The sequence below is a fragment of the Calypte anna genome, chromosome 2 (assembly GCF_003957555.1).
Source record: "Calypte anna isolate BGI_N300 chromosome 2, bCalAnn1_v1.p, whole genome shotgun sequence".
NCBI lineage: Eukaryota > Metazoa > Chordata > Aves > Apodiformes > Trochilidae > Calypte > Calypte anna.
Window position 1 is genome coordinate 103,414,797 of NC_044245.1, and position 15,214 is coordinate 103,430,010.

At 36.5% G+C, this 15,214-nt stretch overlaps 1 protein-coding gene across 1 annotated transcript in view; it reads right to left on the minus strand.

Moving 5' to 3' along the window:
• The window catches only part of ROCK1 (Rho associated coiled-coil containing protein kinase 1), an 83,522-nt gene extending 68,311 nt beyond the window's left edge, over positions 1-15,211 (minus strand). Inside the window, 1 exon segment of the mRNA XM_008497595.2 lies at positions 15,119-15,211. Coding sequence (XP_008495817.2) covers positions 15,119-15,211 — 93 coding nt within the window.
• Positions 15,212-15,214: the final 3 nt, after the last annotated feature.

Here is a 15,214-nt window from a genome sequence, read left to right on the forward strand (position 1 = left end):
TAAAAGAAAAACTTCACTTTGTTTTTCTGTATCCATAAATCTTCTGGTTTTTTCAATCTTTTTCTATATTTATCCTTTTTTTGAATGATGAATACAGCCACAATGATTTTGAAGTAATGTGGGTCATGGGGTTTTGGGTTTTTTTTGTTTGGTTTGTTTTTTAATTAATAAAAATCCCATGAGAATTATTTTTGATATAGACAAGTTACTTCTAGTGCCAAGTGCTAAGATTCTTTGGAACTGACAGTATTTTTTACTAAGAAGAACAAAAGAGCAAGTTTTTCACATTTTTGGGGGATTTGCACTGCTAATAGAGAAAAAAGCACTTATGCTAATGAATTCTTTCCAGATTCCAATGCATTAAATTTATAAATTGATCTAACAGAGCATGCCTTTACCCACTGCTTTGAAGCAATTTTAACAAGTGAGATGAAGAGACATGCTTTCTTTTTCAAAATCCACCTGAAGAAAAAATGGTAACATGTACAGACAATAACATTTGTGACAATTTTTAATTAATGTTGGATATTTAAGTATATTTTGAAGCCATTAATATTGTCTACTTTCAGGTCATGAAATACTTCAACAGTATTTAAAACCAATCTCTTCTATGCACAGGTTTTATCCTTTCTGACATTATAGTGCAGTCACTACTAAAATCCTGAATGCTTTGTTTGGACTGCATGTAAAAAAACAGAGGTGTAACTACAAAATCAAAAAATCACAAAACCATCGTTCCATATTCGAGTACTGAAGAGACAGAATAGAACCAAAGCTGTCCCTGGAAACTTCGGGAGGCTTTTTCCACTTGGAAGTTTCTCTCATGGTAAGTAGCAAGGACTTTGCCATATGTAACACTGCAATGATACAAGTCAGTTTACCTGAGATTTTCAAGAACAGCATTTCCTGGCTATGGGAAGACAGGAGCTATTATAAATCCACCAGTTGTATCTAACACATTAAAAGGGCCATGGACATTTAAATCGGGACATTTAAAAAGTCAATTTATTGGACTTGCAAGTGTGTTTAGAGACCTGCAAATAAGTTTTTCTCGGTACCTTTCAAGCCTTGAGACTCAAACTTGAGGAAACTAAAGCCACTACCTTCAAATTCTGAGAAACAATGTATATGTCCCAACACTTCCAACACAGTTGCTCAAAGCCTGAGAGCAGAACTTCATAAAACAACTTCTTCATATTCAGCTTCTGGAACTGTGGGTATTTTCACCAAGCTTATATACTGCTACCATCAGGATGAAAAATACTGAAGTGATAAGAAAAAGAAAAACAACTCTTCCACCAAATTTTCCAGCTACATTGATACCAACAAGTCAGCTCTTCCCTAATACTATTCAGCCCACATAGCACTTCAGAACTTGGAAAAAACACCCTCCAACTCCCAAAGAGGATGCAGTAGATTGATATATTAAGTCCTCCAAAGGCCTGATTTTCCTTCAGAAGAGGGGAGAAAACAAATCTTAACCCAAGAGGACAGAGAGCCAGAACTGTTTGGATCAACGCCACTACCATGGAATCTTTTCAAAGTCTCTCCTGCCTGTCCATACAAGGGAGCAAGGCTGAGCTTGGATTGATTAACTTAATCTCAACAGGAGACGTGCATGAGGAATATTTTTGTCACAACCATAAAGGCCTGTGATGGAACAAATGAGAGCACAGTAACATTAAATTTTCTGTTCCTCCATCCCACAGACCATTTTGAGTAGCCGAAATTTAGTATCTCATGAAGCAGAGAGTAAAATCGATGAAAACATGTTTTCTAAAAAAGAAAACAAAAGTTAATGAAAGGGCATGTCTGACTTGCATCCAACTTCTACACTTTTTTTTTCCCAGCAATTGTCTCATGAAAGCATTTCTTCAGCATCCAATTAAATAAAATAAAAATTAAAAAAAAACAAAAACACCCCCACATAAAAAAACCTAGACCATAAAAAAGCACTACTTTCAGAAATCTACATAAACTAAGGGGCACTGAGATGTGTGTGTATATAAAATATATATAAAACAGTGGTTCAAAAGTCATGTCCTTTTCAGGTCAGAGAGCATCTGCTAGTTCGAATCATACAAACTCTACATTTACAGAACACCTATTAAGGCATTCCAGAGTTCTACTTTTGTCAGACCTCCTGCACTTCACTTTCCAGAAGTTCTTGCTAGAGCACAGAGGCAACTTCTGAAAAATTACGTAAGTTTATGCCTGCAAACATTAATTATGGAAACTGAAACTGGTAACCAAGGGTGGTCATTTTATAACTAAACATACTTACCATAGCCTCAGAGAATTCAGAGGAAATTCAGAAAGCAGTTACATCTTTGTGGTTACTCAAACAAAAAGCACTAGCACTGAAGTAAACTGTTACTAAGTTAACTGGACTCTGATAAGCAATTTAATTTAGAAAAGGAAAAAAATAAAATCAACACAACCACTCAGCACTAGGAGAGGTCTAACAAGCAGGAAGTGTGTGCATACATCTTGTATACATATACTTGTGTATCCTAAACAACAAACTCTTAAAAATAATCAAAAACCCCTATCTATCACTTTCATTTTGATTCACATTTTAAAAGCTTTTTGCTTGGCAGGAGAAATAATGACCGAAAACCACAGAGACACATATACTTTTGCACTTGAAAAAAATACTAGTTCACCATGCAAAACTCTACACTTGATACAAAATCTTCAAAGCCAAGCAATGCAGCATTTTTACTTCATTTAATGTGTCTCCTACTGTTAGTTATGGTACCTGAACCCTTTCCCCCTGAAATCCCAAATACAAAAGAAAGAGAAATTTTAAAAAGGTTGATACCCAAGTGCATGTAGCACAAGGGCAGTAGCTGTATTGGATGCTGATTTACAAAACAGAGAAAATGCTGATACAGCTATGCTGTGGCCTTGTCCTTGATGGATGCTGAACTGAAAATTGTTGCTATAGATCACCCTAATACCTGATTGGAAAAATGAAATTCAACTATGAATCCCTGGCATGTCTGTTTTATTACATAATAATCTGTTGAGGAAAAAAAATACTTGAAATTAGAGCACAGTCTGTACATTTTGGGGTTTTTTAATTCTGAAAGATAGGAAGACAGCAGATTTAATCAAATACTTCAGTTATCTTCTGAAAACTTATTGCTATGTGTAATTGAAGCCATGACTTTTTAACTAAACTGCACGTGTTCACACTGTGAAACTTGCTGGTTACAGTTGAGTGGATATAGTAAACTTTCTGGATATAATTCCTTGTATCATTTCATGGATGGTGTCATCAGATAAGATACAGGAACATTCTAAGCTTAATTCCTTCTAACAAAATCTAGAGTAGGCAATTGTAATTTTACAGTACTGAAAACAAACTCTTACCAATTATTCTGAAGCTTAGACTACTGCAACTGAATTTCAAGGTTTTTTTAAAGGAAAATGTATGTTCGGACTTCATATTTTCATTATATATATATATATATATATATACACACACAAACACATAAGTATCATGAATGTACTGAGTAGCCATTATGATCTGAAATGATTACTGAAGCTTTCCACAGAAAGGATGTCCTTAAAATCTATGAAACACACCTTCAGAAGAAAGTAAAAGGCGAGCAATAATTGCACATGAATTCATTAAGGCAGAAAAACACTCCCTCCTCAATATGTAAGGCTAATTAGAAGGAAAATTATCTCGGAGAACTAATGAACTTTATTTATTACAACCCTCAACTATTTCAGTCAGTGGAACATTTCAGTGGTATTTCCCTCTTTCCTCCAGTAATTACAGTCCTGGAAACTATGGAAAACACAAACAGTCTCCTGTTATACTATTAAGCATTGGACACCATAATTTATAAATTTAACCAGTTTAAAATGTATACCTGTTCATTTTAACAACTTCATATATACACACACACACAGCTCAAACAGGCATTTCTGTGCTAACAAAAAAGTTCAGGCACTGTTAAACATCATACTGAAGCAAATGTTTAGACTCACTTCCTAATACACACTAATCCACAGATTTTTTTTTTACTTAAAAATATTATGTTGCAGTCATAAGTGTACGTTCAGATAATTTTGTTTCCCCTCTTTATCTGTGGGAACATCTGTTACTGAAGAAAATACAATTCTTACTCAAAATACTCAAGAATCTGAAAACAATGGCTTATATTAAAATAGTTTTAACAGTGAATCTTCATTGGTATGTTATAAACAAACTCACACCTTCACATTGACTTTGTTTTATAAAGTCTCGTGCCGTTTTTTGATCATTGACATTTGACACGTGTTTGAAGCTTGATGTCTATTTTTCAAACACACCATGGTACTACCAGTGAAATTTTCCAAAGTCTTACTAAGAGTACTAGCAGTCGCTTGCCTCTACACCATCACACCCACAAATCGGGGGAAAGGAAGTGGGGTGGGGAAGTACTTCCTTATTTTAGATGCAGGAAACAGAAATTCAAAACAGTCTCAGAAAAAGCCTGAAGAAATCAGGAAGCCCTGACTTAAGTCACCATAGGCCAAACAATTTCAATACCCAAATAATCTTTAATCATAATCTTCCCAATTTCTCTGCTCATTTTCTAAACCTTGTATTTATATCTTATAGACAGACAAGACATTTTTTTGTTCTTATTCCCCACCACCACACCATGAGTGACAACTCTTGTGTCCTGCAGTTAGAAATGTTTAGAAATACAAAATTACAATATCATTGCCTGATATTGCACTGATGATCCCTATTCACTGATATTTCATTTACTAAAGAAGGAAGAGAAAAGAGGATACCTTTGATTTCAACTCCTTTGCCTTTTCAAGTGAGACTTGATTGGTACTCAAACACAAACAAGTATTTTAATGGAATGACTGACTTTCTGTATTCTTAAAGTCAAACGGATAAACATTTTTAAAAACTACTTAGAATGAAGCAATTTTTGTTAAGCAAATCCCCACTGCAGATGTTTAACAATTAATTTGAGAGCCTATGAATAGGCAGGATTGACATTACTGGCATTATTTCCTTCATCATTTGCCTGATTAGTCACTGCTCTTCCTATGAGAAGCTATTTCTTTACTTCTTCTGCAATAGAAGTGAAACAGAAATTAAGTGATCTGAACAGTAAGAACATGTGATCTTGATAACAGACCTTGTGCACATAGATATCTTGCCCAACTTAAGCATAAGCTCTTTTGGTTAACATCGCTTCCACTTTCCTCTAGATGAAGAAAGGAAAATTATCTAATAAACCATCTCATTTCTATAGCTCTGTGTGCAATTCAGTATACCTGAAAATCATTCATGATGCAACTTCAAGGAAAGACACATCTACCTGTACAGGAGATCTAGTCTTAAGTAGGAGCTATAGCTCAAAGTTGTTAAAAGTAAAAAAAGATTGCCTTTTTCTATTGTTAAAAAAAATGCAATTCACAAAATCCTCTGAAAAAATATTTTGTGAAAAAAAAATTACTTCTGCATTTCTTCAAAGACTCATATCCACATTTCATTATCACTTTTGCTAGCCTATCACTTCACATTTTTTTTCAATTAAATTTAAAGACTAAACTGGTGATTCCTCTTGCAGAAGAAAACATTTTATCAACTGTTCATGAAAGCTCTAAGTGTGCTAATTACTTGACACACGACTGTGTTGCAAATCTATTCTTTAGACAAATAAGCCATAATTATTCTGAATACAGACTTCCTAACAAGAGTCTTCACAGATTGTTTCATAACCACAGTGTGACTAGTTCTGAAGATTTCTCCAACCACCTGATTTTATAAGCCAAAAGCATCTTTCAACACTCTAAGATGCAGAAATCAGCTTGTGGCATATGAGAAGGGCTGAAAATAGCCACAAGCATTTTAGTAAAAGACAGAAGACAAAAAATCTTCCAGTAAGCACACCAACCTATTCCCTACAGAGAGAGGCTAGCTTCTTAATGACATACCCAATTCCAAACTCCAGAACAAAAAAACCCAACCCAACAAAACACACACATGGACAGTTCAGCTTTCACTCTGTAGCCCTTAATGGACATTTTGTTATTTCTGCCACCGTCATTGCTCTGCTAGAGTTGGCAACAACAGTGCCCGTTTCAAAGGCCGTGATGATGGCTGCCAACACTAATAGAGCAAAAACTTCAAGGCCTCATAAGTTTGCCATTTGGATGACACCATTTTTGGTCTTGTATTCCTGCAAAAGAAGATATATAGCATGTAATAATTAATTGTCAATGAACTTAAAAGCAATTTGATTTTAAGAAGGAGGACAGCAGGTCAAAGAAGGTGTATTAGACCAACAAACCAACTCTTGGTAGACTGAAGTGGCAAAAGAACCTTTCCTATTTGCATGGGAAGAGTAAATAATCTCAATACTGACAGGATTCTTTGCAAACCTACAATCAAAGCTATGTTTAAGAGATGTAATATTATATTAATTGGTCTAGTAAGATTTTGTAAAGGCTTGTGAGAAAAATCTATTATTCCACCTTTAACACTGACAGCAAGGCATAATATCAAGGCGAGGCTGTGAGCCACCAGTATTACCTCCATTTTCAACTACAGCTTTGTGTTGTCTGGTAGTGTTGTGCACAACCTGACATTTGTGAAAAGGCACAGGACAAGCATAACCAGCACAAAGTCACCATCCTCCCTTCAGCCTCACTCCTCCCTGGAGGAGCATCCCCATCCACTCCATCCACTCCTACTCTATCATCTCCTGCCTGGAAAGACTTGCTCCCCTAAGTACTTTAACACAGAATCACTCCACACCTGCAGTCAAAGGCACTCCTAGATCTCACTGATGGAATTAACATGTTGGACTCCATCATCTATACTCCAGGAAGATGGTGCCTGCTGTATTGACACTTTGCACTTCATCTTCTACCACAGCCCATCTCTTCTCCCTCTTCACCTTCTCCTTAAGGTTCCTGTCCCATTTGATATCAAGAAGTCTTCCACATCCCCATGCCAATAAGAAAGCCCTGCCCAGCCTCCCTCACTACCTGTCAGAGGACTCTGCAAATAAATATAAAGGAAGTTCTGACAATTTTTCTGGTTAATTTTGGTGACTTTTATTCTCCACTACGAAGCATCAGGCCAGTAAACAAAAGCTGAGAAACAAAAAATTACAGGTTGCCCAGAGAGGATGTGGACTGTCTCTCTTTTGAGACACTCAAAAGCCACTGAGGGAAACCTGCTGTAGGTGGCCCTACCAGAGCACTGGAGTTCAACAAAACAACTTCCAGAGGTCCCTTCCAGCATCATTAATTCTGTGAAATAAATATCACTTGTGTTCAGCAAAATACTACTTTTACAGTGTGCACACTGTAACATCTTAAAAAGCTAAACTTCCTCTAAAGTAACTGATCTAGAAAGAAACAAATCTGAGTTTTCTTTGGAAGCTTTTAACCAAAATATGCACATAAGATAACCTGTTTTGATCTCAGTTTTCTTGGAATTGTAAGCATAGTATCATCTGTCAGTGGCCAGTATGAGATGAATGCCCTGTCCATTTTGTCATTTTCCAATCTGAAATAAGCATTAAAGCTATAATACAAGTCCTACTGACCACCTTCTGAAAAATATAGCTTCCCCAACCACAAAATGGAGAAAAACTAACTAGCTGGGATCTCCAGATGTAAGAAGCTTCTGGCTTCCTCTTTGGAAAGTCCATTCCAGATGACACAATTTTGTGCAGTCAGAGCATTTTTTTTGGCCATTATTTATTTGCTAAAAAAGAATCTCAGTCTTGATAGAAACAGTATTTTCACAGCAGTCTACATGGCAAAACAGCCATCTTGTATTAATGCATTTCCTAGGTGGATATCTAAAATCAATAGGCTTTATCAGGAAGTATCCATTTTACTCTGAATATCTTTATACCTTAGAGTTTAATACATCTGAACACCAGGCAGCACTTCTGTATACTATACAGCTTTTTAAAGAAAAAAGATTTGCATATATATATATACTAGAAATCAAGGATTTCTTAATTATATTCTTTCTAGTGAGTATCCAAAATACTCATTTCCAAAATACTCATGAAGATATGTAGGAAAAAACAAGTAGATATTTCACTTGTGTTTCCAGGTCAGTTATAAGCTCTGTAGCCCAGACACACACACGAGCTAGGAAAACATTTAGGTACTGCAATCTATGGTCCAAAATAAAGCCTTAGTTTGTGTAGCATTTTCTACAGAGGTTTCCCCATATCAGGTCTTTGTATCACCTCATATTACACACCTGAAAAAAACAAGAAAACTTTCACGTATTTCTCAAGTCTAGAAACAAAACAGAAAAATTAATATATATACAAAATATAAGGGGGAAAGCTGAAATACAGATATCAGCAGCTGGATTCAAATTAAGACCTATTAATGAAGAGATCTTAAGTGTTGTCCCCAAGGCAGTATGTATTGTATAAATATTGACAGGGAGTGGCAATCTTACAGTTAGTTAAAGCCAATCCTTCATAAGACTTTTGAGTGTCAGAATAGACTTTGGCCTCTGCTCCAGTTAGAAGCTGGTACTGATCCTATGCTGGTTCACCCCTATTAACATGAATAGCTAACCAGCCCAAGCAATTGCTGCTTCTCTGGGCAATCTCTGAAGATGCACCACAATATATCATACCCTGATGTTGTCTGGATACCCATCAATACTGAAAAGAAAAAAGAAGAAACTTGATTCCAAAGATTACACTACAGGAGATGCAATTATCACAGCAGAGCAGTACAGACAAGACCTACAAACCAGCTTTCTTCTTCACAAAGATCAAGTTCCAGCTCTTGTTCAAACACATAATTTGGGTGTTTTTTTCAGTAGATTACTGAGAAAGCTACAAGATGGTATTATTTGCATTTGTTTTAAATTAAATATAACTGTGTTGTTTGCATAGTGCTTATAGTTTTACCAATATTGTCTCATCTTTCTGGCTTTATTGCTGCCTGGTTGACTGGACAAATTAAGGTGGAGACAGAATAGTTTTCAATCATTCTCTAATTTTGTTCTCAAAGAAGGAAGTTCAGTTTTTCAGTATCTCCATTTGGAATTGCAATTTCTTGATCACAAAAGAGTTTCAATAAATAGCATCAAGCAACATCCACCGGGGAAAAAAAAAGTAGATGTTTTTAATTACATACTTTGGTACCTCTCAAATTCAAGACAAACATCCTGTATAGAGACAAACATCTCAGTATTCCTTGGTAAGAGTGCTAAAAAAGCTTTTTAGTTTTATGTAGTTTTGAAGTACAACCTAGGGAATTCTGCTAACAGCAGCTGTAAAGCTACCAAAAAATATTTAGAAGCACTGAGAGCACATGATATTAAGTTCTCAATGAGTGGTTCCTGAAGCTATCCTTGTCCTCTAAGTCAAAGATATACTGAATAACAGGTTGATTTTCAATTTGTCCAACAAACAAATTCCAGGTGTTTCCCTCTTCCTTCCCACTCCCCCCCCCCCCAAAACTCAAAACCCTCTGCAGTTGCCAGGGAAAAGGGCAATGTTTTAAAATATTTTTCCTTCTAAGAGCCTTTATAATCTACTACACAGTTCACTTTTATTTTTTTTGGTCCTCTTTTTGAAACATGTCTTAAAAAAACTTTCTATTATCATTCCAGCTTAAAAACTTTTCTAGGAAAAAATAGCTGTGTTCCTTCAGCCTCTAGTTTCATGAGCAGAACTGGCAAAATTAATTGCCATTCCTGAATAAAAATTACTATATGCTATGAATCAAATGCTAACACTTTGACAGCCCCACCATCTCTACCGTTGACTTTGTAGAAGTCTACATAATATTAAATGAAGTCTTAAGAGGTACAACCTGAACTGAGAATTCATTCACCAACTTACTGGATTTCCAAAGCCTACTTAGAGTTGCATTTTACCTTAGATTAACATACCAAGCTACATATTTCACCTTTCCTTTCACATGAAATATTTGATAATTCTTAGTGAGAAGTAGGCAACATCAACCTGAAACTATTATCAGCTTTGTATCTAAAGCTTGGATATGATAAACTGAGTACATATCATTCAAATTCTAGGTCAGCCAGAGGTCTTATTTTAGATCTAACTACAGAATCACAGAATCATTTGGATTGCAATGGACTTTTAAAGATCTAGTTCCAACACCCTCAGCCACAGGCAAGGACATCTTTTACTAGATCAGGTTGCTCAAAGCTCTGTCCAACCTGACCTTTAGTATTTCCATGGATGGGGCATTAACAGCCTCTCCAGGAAATCACTTTCAATGTCCTACCACCCTTATAGTAAAAACCTTCCTTCTTATACCCAGTGTAAATCAACTGTCCCTCAGTTTAAAATCATCAGTCCTTGTCTTGTCACTACAGTCCTTGGTAAAAAGCCTGTCAAAAGAGAGAGATATTCAGATATTCTCTCAGAATATCCCCAAGTGTTTCTCTACAGGGCTAGCCTCAGTCCATTCAGCATCCAGTCTGTGCTGACACTGGTGACTCTCCCAACTCAAGCACAGGGTCCTGCACTTGGATCTAAAGAATGGTAGAAACGGTTCAAGATTTAGTCTGTTAGTTATGTCCCTTTACTTTGAACTATCTCAAAACTACTTCCAGTATTCTGAAGTTGACATTATGCAAATGTTCAAACTATGCTTTTTCTATGCATGAGCTCCATTAGCAAATGAGTATGCTTCTCAAATACAAAGTTTCTCTAACATTTTATCAGCTTCTAAGAGCACAGTTAACATGGCTTCAGCAAAGGAAATTTTCAAGTTCGGGTTGGACTTGATGATCTGAGGTCCCTTCCAACCCAGCCAATTCTATGATTCTATGAACAATTATTTTGACAGACAAGAAGTAAAGGTATTTGAGTTATATTCTTTACTGTGTTATTTTCTTTACTGTGTTTATTTATTTAACAAATCCCTAACCACAAGGTCTCCTAAGCAGTGACAAAAGGTCTAGTGATAATAGAGATTCAGAACTCTGAATTCCAAAGACAACAAAAATCTCACCTTTTCCTATGCAACACAGATGAACATGAATTAATCTAGCTGAATACAACACAGACAATAGACCTCGGAAAAACAGGTGAATCAAGCTCTGTAGTTGTGTATTTTTGGTGCAACAAAAATAGAAACCTCGAGACTAGATAAAACAAGTTTGTCATATGCAGTGTTTACTGTTATCTGTTAATTTGAAGCCAAGCTGCTGAACAAGTGAAACATTTGATAGCTTTGAAGGTTAAGACCATCAAAATGCGTTTTAAAAATCAACTATTCAAGTAATTACCTAAATACTTGAATAACTGATTTACTCAAGTGACTATAAAACATGAAAAAGACTGTTTGTATCAGAGCAGAGAGAGCACTAAAAATAATTTGCATTAAAATTTTCTAGTTATTTACTAGTAATCAAAAGCATAGGCAGCTTCAGGTCGAGATATCACCCATTCATTCACCTGTTACCTTCCACCCCACACTCAAAAACTGGAAGCCCATAAAACTCAAACTTAGTAAGCAAGCAGATGCATTTAAAAAAAAAATAAACCAGTTTTTATTCCAAAACTGTTGTACAAGTGTGCTGAATATTACTTTCCACTGCCTAAGATTATTAACAAGACACTAAGCTCAAATTAATAGCTAGTTACTTACACTGCCTTTGGCTCTACTTAACACGTCCATGGTATTCATCAGTATCTCATCATCGTATCCTAGAGTGTGACCACCTACCTAAGGCAGCCTTGGCAATTTTTAGATCTTTTTAGGACAGTAGGACACCTAATACCTAATATTTTGAGAAAATGCATTATGTTATGCCATGGCACATGCTTTATACAGAACTTAGGCTTTAGTCTCTTCATGGCTCATCAAAAAAAACCCAAAACAAAACAACCAACAGCCTATGATTTCCCAGCCTATATATTGTTTCCCAGACTAGTACTAAAGTCCCAAATAAACAAATTTAGTTAGACAGTTACAAGTTGGTCTTTTTCTTATTCTGTTTTTATTAGAGTTGCATGAGAGAAAACAGGAAAAATAAACACATCTCTCTGGTACCTCAACTTTATGAATTTCCTTCCTGCAGCACATAAATTGAAATTATATAGTCTTCAGAGTGTCTTTTCTGCATGCTCTGCTGTCAACACTCTTCTCCCACACCTTCCTAAATCAGTAATGTGCCTTCCTTTGCATCAGCTCTCCCCATCTTCTTTTCTTAATGTTTTTATACTACATCACATACAAATTTAGAATCTTTCTTTCATACAGAACCTACCTTACAATGTTTACAAAGCTCAAAGTGGCTAGAGAACTGTTTTAAAGGTTATTCCATGCCTGCCTTGCAGTCTACAGGGGCAATAAACTGATGAGGAAAAGAAGATCTAGGATAGAAGCAAAATTAAGTAAAGCTAAAGAGGATAAAACCATGCTAAGAGAAAATCAGGGCATTAATGAGATTTTTCTTTGTACAGCAAAAAAACTGTGTTTCTTGAATATAAAGAAATTTGCACATTTTAAACCTACACATACAGAACATCAGATTCTGAATCGAAGTCTGTGTACCCATTATTCTTATATTACCTATTACCACCCTGACATATACAGTTAGCAAATACCTTTGCTCAAGTAACGAAAGCTCAAGAAAGAAAGCAATGACAGATAACATTAATTCACAACTTTTAAATCTAAGAAAACTTTCCTTTGATGAAAGGCTTTATATAAAAAGGGTGGTAGTTCTATCTAGTCTGATCATTAAAAAAAATTATTTTCTATATAAGTATACTACACCAAGAGCCTGACAAGGCTCCTCTTTAACTGGGGGATGCAGGGATGGGAATGGGGTGTTCATCTAGAAGATATTTTAAGAGAAGATATATTACACCTAAGCATTTCTTCCTTAAAAACATACTCACATAATCACAATGGATTTGATACATAAATAGTACCTTGGGCAAAGAATGATGCTTGTAGTGTGAATCACCACACTTAAAACTCGAGTAAAATACTTAAACTTTTTAGAAAGGGTTAGGATACTTAAATTCTATAGATCAGAGCCCAAGAACCAACTGAGTATGAGAAATGAAACAAAGTCCAGCCAGTAGACAGACTGATACAGTAACCAAGCACATACACAGTTAAACTACCAGCTGATTTCTTCAGAAGAAGCACTTTCCTTTTTAATTGGGATTAGTTTAAAAGAACATTAACTAAAGTTAACAAGAACTAAAACTAGTCAAAAAGAAAACAATATCGTTCTAGTGACTACAAGAAGCCGACTTTAAAAGAATACAAAAAAAATGCCCAAAAAATCTCAGATTTCTAAAAATGTGACAACTTAAAGGACATTCTTAAGATCTGAACTACAAATACATGTTCTAAAGCTTTACACAAGCATGATAGGAGGCATCCCAACAAGCTCACTCCCAAACTGACTACAGCTTAGCTAAAAATTGCAATTAAGGTAACTGAGAAGGGACCAACCCTTGGACTGATTAAAAGTTGAACAAATACAATTAAATGTACTATCAGATGCATGTCTGATAACCTGCAACCTCCTTACTATCACTGCAGAAAGGTCCCCATAGTATGGCCAGCATTAAAGCATGCAAAAGCAAACTGAGCCATGGTTAACAAAAAACTCTGGACTCTTGATTGGATCTAGACTCTCAACATGTATCAGTAGAAACTGTGTGTAAACACGCTGGATTTGACAGCACTCTTGAATTATCAAAATTGACACAGTATATCCAAAGCACAAGAGCTCTTCTCATTTGTTGTGGTTCTAAGACGACAGGCAAACTAGATCAAAAGAAGCAAGTTAACTGGTAGATGCAGTGCTGCTCTCCCTTGTGGGCAGCAACATAGACAAGGTTCTGCTTTTATGCAGTGATGCAAGTTTGACCTGTCAGCGCTTCAGAAGTTCACAACTCACTAACGAGATAAACAGAGTATAAAATATCACGACCATGTGCAGATCCTTTCATTAGATTCTTTTCACCTCTCCTCTGCCTTGTGCTCCATCGAGCCTTCTGCTAAGAGACGTTCAGCAGCAGATGAAGAATTACTATTAACAGCTATCTCCACCCCCACACCTTCTTTCCCCTCCAACACCAAATGTCAGAGTTCATAGTAGGCACAGATTCAATTTACTTGTTCTTCTCTCTGACAACAGAAAGATGGAAAAAAATACACTAAAGAACTTTTATGACTTGCTACAAAGAAATTCTCTACTTCAGCATAAAAGCATAAATTGCAATTCATTACTATTTAAGGGCATCTCTAAGCATATTTAAGTACCCAGCTGCATCCCAAAAAAGTTTCTTGGGTATAGCATATGCAGTATTGAGGCATTTTTTTCATATCAGAACGAAAACATCATCCCTTTTCATCAAGCAGCTACCAAATGATGATGGGTTTACGTCAGGAAGTGTTATGGTTTGCATTCTTATGATGCAATGTTAACACTGACAGCACTGGAGAGATCCACTGAACCACGAGGCATGATCAAACAGGGAAACAATAAGGAAGCAGCCCTCTATCCCAGGCTAGCACTCCAGCTAGTTTAAAATGCATTTAAACGCCTGCCATGACTACTTCCTCACCTGTAAGGGCATACTAATCTTAAAGCAGCATCTTACACCTCATTAGTTAGCATTTGGAAACGTCTACACTAAACAGGCTGAAGTCAGTGCTGCTCTGCATAAACATCACATAAGAGGCCCTTATGTGATGTTCATAAAAAAAATTTTTAAAAAGGTGTCAAAGATGGAATTGGTACATCAAAGCTATTTACAGTCTTCTGTTCGCGCACTGTACTGGCACTCACGAACAACACCTTTACGCCCAAGTGTCCACCGGTCCTTAGGACAGCTGGTGATTCAAAGAAATGTGCACGAAGCGAGAGAGATGACAAGTCTGAGGCAGGACTGGGCGGGCGCCTCCTTGGCATGAAAGCCGCTCTCCCTACACAGAGACATTCACGCACCCGCAGCTCAAAGCTGAGTAAACAAAACACTAGCGCGGAGTTAACCAGGGCGGTGACTCAGCCGGGAGTGCGAGATTCGGTCCCACAGGGTAAGAAATTCGGGGAGACGGGACCGGGGGCCCATCGGCGCTCCCTACTCACCAGCAAACAGTCCACGTTGACTTCGGATTTGGGGTCCTTTAAAGTCACGTCGATTTTTTCAAACCGAGACTCAAAACTTTCTCCCGTCGACATGTT